This window comes from Plutella xylostella, chromosome 12, assembly GCF_932276165.1.
Source record: "Plutella xylostella chromosome 12, ilPluXylo3.1, whole genome shotgun sequence".
NCBI lineage: Eukaryota > Metazoa > Arthropoda > Insecta > Lepidoptera > Plutellidae > Plutella > Plutella xylostella.
In genome coordinates, this window is record NC_063992.1 from 8,236,771 (window position 1) to 8,246,494 (window position 9,724).

Sequence of the window (9,724 nt, forward strand, 5' to 3'; positions counted from 1 at the left end):
ACGCCATATCTCACAATGTTTAACTAGGTTTCAGATAGGCTCAGACTACATAATAGACGCATTTTTCCTGAAATAAAAATGACATATTATGTATCTAGCCTATCTGAAACCTAGTCATTTCTGCATGGTGATATTACAACTGAGGCGCGCGGGCGACTCACTCTATTACACATACATACAGTACATAATATGTCATTTTTATTTCAGGAAAAATGCGTCTAATATTGTGCTTACTCTTTCTTTGTAACATAATTTATGTTGTGTGTATTTCAATAAAGTTACAATGTATTGCATTGTATTTTAATCAATATAGAATAAGACAAATACTTACAAAGATTAATTTTGATATCTCCTGTAAATAAATAATAATTTTCATAGGTCTGAACATGCTAATAATTAACTATTAATAGATGGACAGTTAAATTATTACTATCAATAGTTAAACACATTTTTTTAAGTTAAACACATTTATTTACAAAAGCACAATACAATTTACAGACACATAGATTTGCCAAACCGTGAGGTTTGTTGGCAGAAAATCCTCTCGTTTACAATACGAAGTTTACATTGTATTGAGCAAGTATGTAAGTACACAAATGAACAATATAAGAAGGTACATATCAATCATAATCATCTTGATAAGGCAGAAGATAGGTAATAATACACTAGTTGTTCATATTTAATATGTCATGTATGAAAATATATTACAGGACAATAAGGTTCTTTATCTTCAACAGTAAGTACAGTAAACAAAGTCACAGTAATTCACCGGGCATGTAATGTAATTTCAACTTAGTTTTAAGCATATTTTTACTTGTACAATTCAGCAAAACATCCGTCGGCAATTTATTACATAATCTAGGAAGTAGAAACGAAGTGGTTCTTTCTCCATAATAGTTATTAGCTTTTTTTGTTTGAAACATTTTTCTAGTTACTTTTCTTGTTTGAATTTTATGGCTGACACAGTCCAGGCTCTTTACATTATTTATATTTTCTATGTGAGTCACATATTTTACCTTCTCATGTATAGGTAGTATTTTACATATATTAAACAGCTTATCATATTCATGGTTACAACTCAATTTAGTTTTTTTATCAACTAGGAACTTTAAACATCTTATTTGCAATGACTTAATTTCATCAAGGTAGGTTTTAAAAGTGTGACCGTAACTGCTTAGCCCATAAGATACTACAGAATCAAACAAAGCATAATAAACAGATAACAGGGTCGATCGACTAACAATGCCACTAAGATAGTAAAACTTACCCAGTATACATCTTAACTTTTTACATACTTCTTTTATATGCGTTTTCCAACTCATATTAGTGTCTATTGTCAGACCTAAATATTTATATTGTTTTACAAATTCTAATGCATCACATTTACAGTGCGCTAAACGGTTATGTAAACAGTCGTAGCTATGACCTATCACTTGCAGGCTCTGACTGTCTTTGCCATTATAGGGTGAGTGTATATACATGCATTTAGTCTTTTTTATGTTAAGTATTATACCATTGTCATGCGCCCATTTTGTAATGCTATTGAAATCATCCTGTATCTTAGAATTAATAGCTTTGTTCAGTAAGGATCCTAGCAGGGTGTTCTTCAATAAAAGTGGACTGTATTCTTCAGGTAGCGGTTTATTTAAAGAGCAAATAACGAAGATGCGGAATGACGTATGTTTCACTGTGTGTAGTTTAGCGAGTAATGGCGGCGGCCGGTGACCCCCGCCACCCGGCGCGCCGCGCCGGCGCAGGCCCCTCGCCCGCGCATGCGCAGACAGGCTCCCGGCGTTGAAGTGAGCTTCAAAGATTGTCTTCCAAGGGCAGGAGGCAGATGTTATTCCAACCTCTTCTTATGGTTCCCTTTTTGGTCTTAATTTCAGCCACTCGGTTGATACCGTCGACTCCGGGGTAGACCTTGAGTATTCTGCCAAGAGACCAGAGCAATGGTGGTGACATCTTGTCTTTGATCAGGACGAGCGAGTTCTCCTTTAGGTCATTGCTGCCGGAATGCCACTTGGTTTTCTGTTGGAGTGTAGAAATGTAATCATTAGTAAATCTCGTCCAGAAATGTTGTTTGATCAACTCCACTCGCTTGTGTCTCTGGAGCAGGCTTAGGTTGGTGGTTTCGGCTATCTGCTGACACGGTATAGACGTGAGAGTTCGTCCTATCAAGAAGTGAGCGGGAGTTAGGGCGCAAAAGTCTTGGGGATCAGTGGAAATTGGAGTTATGGGACGAGAATTTAATATAGCTTCTATTTGAGTGAGGCAAGTGGACATTTCTTCGTAAGTGAAATGGGTAAGATTAAGAATTCTTTTTAAATGGTATTTGGTAGAGCGGACAGCGGCTTCTGCTATACCGTTCATATGGGGAGAGTAGGGAGGAGTGAAAATAAATTTTATACCTTCATCGGCCAACTCAGTACCTATGGAGGATTCAGTGACCAGCTTATGCAGCTCGTTACAAGCCCCGACGAATGTTGTTGCATTATCTGATGTGATAGACCGGCATTTACCGCGACGGCTAAAGAAGCGTAATAATGCTGCTCTGTAAGCTTCCTTAGTCAGATCTGTAACAAGCTCCAAATGAACTGCCTTAACTGCTAAACAAACAAAAATGCATATGTAGGACTTGATCAGCTTACAACCTCGACCCTTTTTATCAGCTATCAGAACTGGTCCTGCGTAGTCCACAGAGCAATTAAGGAATGGATATTCGAGTTCAGTTCTAGATTCAGGTAATTGACCCATCATGGGTTGAACACTCTTACGTTTGTTCCTAAAGCAGGTAACGCACTTACTCGCAGTAGATCTTGCGAGATTCCTGCCCCCTAGTGGCCAGTATGTTTGGCGAATGCTAGCAAGTAAAGAAAGTGGACCTACATGCAAAAGCTTTGTATGTTGTGTTCGAAATATGAGTTTTGTAAAGTAATGTTTACTACAAAGTAAAATGGGGTGCTTTTGATCATAACTGTATGGTGAATTAGTTAATCGACCTCCAATTCTAATGATATTATTTGCATCAAGGAATGGAGATAATGATAATAGTCTATTTTTAAACGGTAAGACTTTACCTGCCATTAACAGAGCTTGTTCCTCAGGAAACATTTCTGATTGGCTTTGTTTAATAATAATATTTAATGAGGATTGGATTTCCTCTTGCGTTAAATTGCCAATGACGCGATCTTGTGTGTTTTTTAATTTACAATTAGATATAAATCTACTAACGTAAGCCAAAATGTGTACTGAACGTGTAAGATTAGAGTGTTTGTGAATGCTTTTGGAAATGCAATTTTCAGTAGAATCTTGTTCTGCAATTTGTGAAATATGATGACATACTACCTCCGGCAGATCTCGTTTCTCATTAGAGATTGGCATTTTAGGCCATAAACTTTCATCTTTGTGTAGAAATGATGGACCGGACCACCACAGCGCCGAAGAGCTGATAAGATCAGCCTTCACCCCTCGCGAAACGAGATCTGCAGGATTTTCGAGTGACGGCACATAGCTCCACGGGCATCCAGCGGTGGATTCATTGATCTCGTTCACACGATTGCGAACGAAAGGTTTGAGTCGATGAGTGGGCATAGCGAGCCAACATAAAACAATAGTTGAATCGCACCAATATCTGCAATCAACCGGTATGGTTATAGAGTTTAATATTTTAGTACACAGTCTTGCACCTAAAAGAGCCCCACTTAATTCTAAACGAGGTATAGTTGACGGTTTTATTGGGGCAACTCTATTTTTTGACGTTATAAGTTGAACATGGATAGAGCCATCTTGTCCGATAGATCGAGCATAGGCACAGGCACCGTAGGCCTTTTCAGAGGCATCTGAAAAAATGTGTAGTTCGACTTTCTCATAATTTACGCTTAAAAACCACCTAGGTATTTTAATTTGATTTAAATTACATATTTTACTGTAAAACTGTATCCAGAGTGATTTTATATTGTTTGGAACGTCTGTGTCCCAATTTAGTCTTGCCTTCCACAAACATTGTATTAATAATTTAGCTTCTACTATTGCTGGGGTCACTAGGCCCAGTGGATCAAAGATTTGACTTATAGCTGAAAGTATATTACGTTTTGTAACCTTTTCTTTGTTTTCGATGTTAATTGTAAAAGCTAGGACATCTGAATCGCATATCCAATGCAGACCCAGCGTCCTTGAAGGCTCGTTGTTGATTTTTGATTCAGAAAGGTGCAGCATATTATTGTGATCTACGTTATTAGCTACTGCTTGCAAAATTTCTAAATTATTTGATTGAAATTTTCTAAGATTAAATTTAGCCGATGATAGAATCGAAATAACTTCTTGGGATTGTTTAATTACGTCTTCTATAGTTGCTCCACCACTTAAATAATCATCAACATAAAAATCTCGCAAAATTGAATTCTTTACTGTGATGTTAGATGCATTCGATGCTAATGTAGAGAGACATTTAGTAGCTAGGTAGGGAGCAGAAGCAGTACCGTACGTGACACTATTTAGAGTGTATCTGTATCGGTTGAGACGTATCTGATCTAAATAATATTTGTTGTAGAGATCTTTGATTAGAATTTATCTCAATGGCTCTATACATTTTTTCAATGTCTCCAGATATGACAAAACGATGCTGACGGAAACGAATTAGTATGGATAGAAGATCATCTTGAACTGTAGGGCCAACCATTTGGATATCATTCAAAGATAATCCGGATGTAGTGGCGGCTGATGCATCAAAAACTGTGCGTAATTTTGTCGTGGTGCTTGATTCCCTTATTATTCCGTGATGTGGTAAATAATAATTGACATTGCCTTGGTTGGATGATACTTTAGTTGTATTTTTAGTCATATGACCTAATTTTTCATATTCATCTATGAACTCTATGTATCTTTGTTTGTATATTGGATCTCGTTGAAATCGACGTTCCAGAGAACTAAATCTAGATTTTGCCATGAAGTATGAATCACCTAATTTATTGGGATCTTCTTTTAGAGGCATTGAAACTACGAAACGGCCTTCTTCGTTACGATAAGTAGTGGACAGAAAATGATCTTCGCAGGCACGTTCCTCTGTAGTAAGAGAATGTTTGGGAGAAATGGAATCTAATTCCCAAAATTTTGTAAGTGCATCATCGTTATTATTAACGAAATTACATTGATGTGAGTTAGACGTGGCTCGTGAAACGTAACCTGAAACTAACCAACCAAACTTAGTTTCATACAATAGTGGTTGGCGTTTCCCTAGATTGATTGAATTGTTGCAAATGACATTCCAGAATATCTCTGCACCTACTAATATGTCTATTGCGGACGGAATGTTGAAAGTTGGGTCAGCAAGCTGAATGCCCGTTGGTATGGGAATAGAGTCCACATTTATGAGAACAGACGGCAACGCCTTAGTAATTTGAGGTATGACTAGACACTCTAATTCAACCTGATAGTCACTATAAGACGAATAGATAGCTAATTTGCAAGACTGTGAACTTTTACAGGATTGGTTGCAGATACCTGACACCGTGGAGTGCGTGGCACGACTCGACAGCCCCAGCTTGCTGCAGAGGTCTTGAGAAATGAAGTTGGCCGTACTGCCGTTGTCCAATAGGAGCCTGGCGTCGTGTTGGTTGCCCTTCTTGTCTAGAACTTTCACCAGCGCTGTGGATAGGAGAATTTGAGGCGAAGTAGTTGGCTGACTGGTGTTTGAAGGTAGGGCTACTTCAGTTGTAGTTGTGTGTTGTTGTGTTTGAGAAGTGTTGGCATGTAAAGCTAAAGGTACACTCTCGGGCAATGATGTTGTGGGAGTAGGTATGGTTGAATCTTGTTTATTAAGATGTAACAACGTATTATGTTTATATTTACAATAGCGACAGTGTGATAGTTTACATTTTATGTGTGAATGACCAGGACGTAAACAATTGAGACAGACTTTAAACTCTCTGGCTTTAGCAATGCGACTTTCAACGGTTAATTCTCGAAATTTTTCACAAGTGTATAACAAATGATCGCTTTTACACAAAGGACATTTATTTTTAAATGAGTTTGTGCTTTCTGAAGTACTATTGTGAGTTGCTAAAAATCCCCTTGGTTTAGAAACTTCAGCTTTGGGAATTTTTCCTTTAGTATCTTCCAGTGTTTCTAGTAGGTCCGCTCTGTTACCTAAAAAGGTGCAAAATTGGCTCAGAGTGGGTGGTTCTGACATGTTATTACGATGTTCTTCCCAGTACCTACTAGTAGTCCCGTCTAATTTGGTAGACATCATATAAATTATTAATGTGTCCCAGTGTTCAGTGGGCTGTTTGAGGTTAGTTAGTGCCCTAATATTTTTATTTGTTGTGTCTACTAAGTAGCGAATGCAGCGACTAGATTCTTTAGTTATAGTATCAACATTGAATAAGGCTTGGACGTGGTTGTTTACTAATAACCTAGTATTGTTATATCTCTCACATAGTAAATTCCATGCTGTTAGGTAGTTATCGCTAGTAAAATCTATATTTTTTACTATTATAGCCGCGCTCCCTTGCAATGAAGCGCGGAGATAATGAAATTTACTAATATTATCTATATTAACATTGGTGTGAATCATGGATGTGAACGTGTCCCGAAATTCCAACCAGTTCTGATAGTCAAAGTCAAAGTCAAAGTCAAAATTTTTTATTCATCGTACAAATATAAAATTTTCTGATGAACGTCAATTTTTACAAATTACTCTCCGTTCGGATAAGGGGGGGCTCTTTCTGTCTAAGGAGAAGAACGGAGGCAAGAAACTCCTGAGCCATCTTTTCAAAAAAAGACTTAAAACTAGTTGGTATACAATACATATAAGCTTAATAATAATTATTATAATAATATGAGCAGAGCTAATTACTTATCACAGCCATGCATTAACGTCCTCTAAGTAATCATCAATTTTATAATAAGCTTTTTTACTGAGTTTCTCTTTAATGTAACACTTAAACTTATTCTCTGGCATTTGAGCAACTTCTGCTGGAAGCTTATTATAAAATCTAATACAGTACCCTAAAAACGATTTATTAACTTTCGCCAGACGCATGATGATAGTTACCACCGAAAATTGGAATATTAATTTTTGGGAGATTAAAAGCTGTACAAGTCCCACCTGGATTCGAGCTTGTTGCAGATCCTGACTGGCCGTGGTTGATACTCGCGTCGTGGCTGGTAACGAGCTGACGGGCGGTGGAAACCAGTCGGTAATACTGGTCCTCGAAGAGCTGTCGGTCTGCGTACTGCTCCTCAGGAGGATCACACAGTTCCTCGAGCTCACCCTGTAATTGATCGAAATCCTGGTATAAATTTTCGATTTTGGATAATCGTAACTGAAGCTCGGAATAATGCTGGTCACTCAAGGCTCCATAAGACGAAGCGAGCGTTAGAAAAGTTTCAAATTGAGTAAGCTTACTTTTCATTGAAGCCTTATTTTTCTTTAACCTTTTCATTTTATCTTGTTCGGCCATTGTTATTTATTATTATGGACGATAAGAATGTGTGACAATCAGTAATAATGAATAGGTATTTAAGAAAATATTTTAGTAGTTAAGTTGGTATAATTATTCGAAATAACTGATAGTGGTAATCTATGCGAAAGGCAATAAATTCTTCGCACAAAAGAATAGCTATAAAACAGCTGATGGGTTGTGAGCAAAGATGGCTGCCCTTGACCGTGAAACACGTCACGTAGGACGTAGGCTAATGACCGTTAGCAACTATTTTATTAGCGCGGGTAAGCAGGTGATAATGTTTGCAACTGCAAGATAATGTTGTTTTAAGCAATAAAAAGTGAATATTTTACCCGAATGCGTAAGAAAATAGGTTATTATAATTAGTTACTCACTCAAATATAGGCTAGAATAACGGAAATTTTAATGAAAGGAATTGAAGCAAAAATAGTTAGGTATGGGATATAGGGAATAATTAGGAACGAACTCACAGCGTTTCCCGGCCTGTACCACTCCGAATTATGCCTGTATTTTGTAGACTGCGTGGCTGATGTGAAGATGTTGTTATGATACTCGTAGATTTTCTATGATTTCAGTCGACGACGGACGTTCGGAGATGCAGATCTTCTTGGAATTCGTTATTTGTTGTTGATTGAGTAGATTGTAGAATCCTTGAAGACTGTAGCTAGTCCTCCAAAACGTTTTCTAGTCGATTCTTGGTGAAACAGACGAGGCGCGGACGTTGAGATTTTGAAATTGCGTAGTCACGTCACGCGCTTTGCGAAGTCCTTTTTCTTGTTTTCTGCCCTTCTCTTGACGGTGAAAGGACCAAACTGTTCAGTAAGGATCCTAGCAGGGTGTTCTTCAATAAAAGTGGACTGTATTCTTCAGGTAGCGGTTTATTTAAAGAGCAAATAACGAAGATGCGGAATGACGTATGTTTCACTGTGTGTAGTTTAGCGAGTAATGGCGGCGGCCGGTGACCCCCGCCACCCGGCGCGCCGCGCCGGCGCAGGCCCCTCGCCCGCGCATGCGCAGACAAGCTTTTAGATCTTTACCTGCACTAAGTATACACATGTCGTCGGCGTACATATACACTTTACAATTTTGAACTACATTTGACACACTATTTACATGCATTATATAGCCAATAGGCCCATAAACTGAACCTGTTGGTACCCCGTATTTTATTTGTTCCGCGTGACTATGGTTGTTATCTACGACTGTCTGCATTTTCCTATTGTTAAGGTAGCAGCGGAACCACTCACTCATCGGGCCCCGTATACCGCACTCATTCATGGCACGGATTAATAGGTCGTGGTCTAAAGTATCAAATGCTTTTTTGTAATCTATAAATATGGCCAAAACTTGATTCTTATTATGTAAATACTCATTAATATCATTTGTAAACTTTGATAAGGCCGATGTCGTGCTATGGTTGCGCCTGAAGCCATACTGATTACTAGACAAGATTTCGTGTTTTTCTAAGAATTTTGTAACTTGTGCAACAATAGCTTTTTCTGTAATTTTATTAATAACTGACAAGATGGCAATAGGACGATAGTTTGAGTAGTCAGTGTGGCTCCCCTGCTTAAATATTGGTCTGATAAGTGATAATTTTAGCTGATCTGGATAAATACCTTTTTTGACACTTACATTTATGAAATGAGCTATGACAGGACTAATTTTACATTTAATTAGCTTCAAATCCTGAATTCTTATTTTGTCTGAACCGGGTGACTTATTAATTGACATTTTATCTATAATTTTTTCGACACATGATGCTGTAATTGGTTGAAATCTAAAACTTACATTACAGGTATTTACATATGAGTTTCTGTCTAGAAAATTTACATTACATTTATGTTTTATGTTATCTATCTCTTGTGTAAATGTTTTTGTGAAGTTGTTACAAATATCTGTGATGCTACAGTCCCTCCCTAAGTGTTGAAGTATTGTTTCATCTATATTACATTTTCTTTTACCCATCCATTTGTTTATATTTTGCCATATTTTTCTATAGTCCCCTTTACAATCATCTATGACCTTTTTTCTGTAGATATTTTTTGCGATATTAATTTTTTTAGTAGTTTTATTTCTATGCTTGGTATACTCTAATCTTAATGTCATATTACCTGGTGATTTTTTCCATTTTTTAAATAACAAATCTCTTTTTTTAATCATTTTATACAAGTTCTTTGTGATCCACGGTTTTGTTATTCGTCTGTTAACATATTTGACATATTTCTTTGAGTTTTCATAAACATTGCAAAATATATCAC

General features: G+C 37.2%; 1 protein-coding gene across 3 annotated transcripts; it reads right to left on the reverse strand.

The window, feature by feature from the left end:
• Nucleotides 1–1,623: 1,623 nt before the first annotated feature.
• On the reverse strand, nt 1,624–8,191 carry LOC105380138. Of its 3 annotated transcripts, none has more exons than XM_048624559.1 (2): nt 7,106–8,191; nt 1,624–2,573 (listed from the first exon to the last, which is right to left on the reverse strand). In XM_048624559.1, the coding sequence occupies exons 1-2, from the start codon at nt 7,458–7,460 to the stop codon at nt 1,807–1,809; spliced, it is 1,122 nt and encodes a 373-aa protein (XP_048480516.1). In that variant the 5' UTR covers nt 7,461–8,191; the 3' UTR covers nt 1,624–1,806. The 3 variants fall into 3 exon arrangements, with proteins under 3 accessions (XP_048480516.1, XP_048480515.1, XP_048480514.1); XM_048624558.1 differs by lacking the exon at nt 7,106–8,191 and adding an exon at nt 5,500–6,478; XM_048624557.1 differs by lacking the exon at nt 7,106–8,191 and having other exon boundaries at nt 1,624–2,028; nt 2,409–4,498.
• Nucleotides 8,192–9,724: the final 1,533 nt, after the last annotated feature.

Excerpts from the sequence above, each read along its gene's own strand:
- LOC105380138 (XM_048624557.1), bottom strand. The coding sequence starts at position 4,215 with ATGCTGCACCTTTCTGAATCAAAAATCAACAACGAGCCTTCAAGGACG. Across the intron at positions 2,029-2,408 it reads TACTGAGTTGGCCGATGAAG|AAAACCAAGTGGCATTCCGG; the intron begins GTATAAAATTTA and ends ACACTCCAACAG.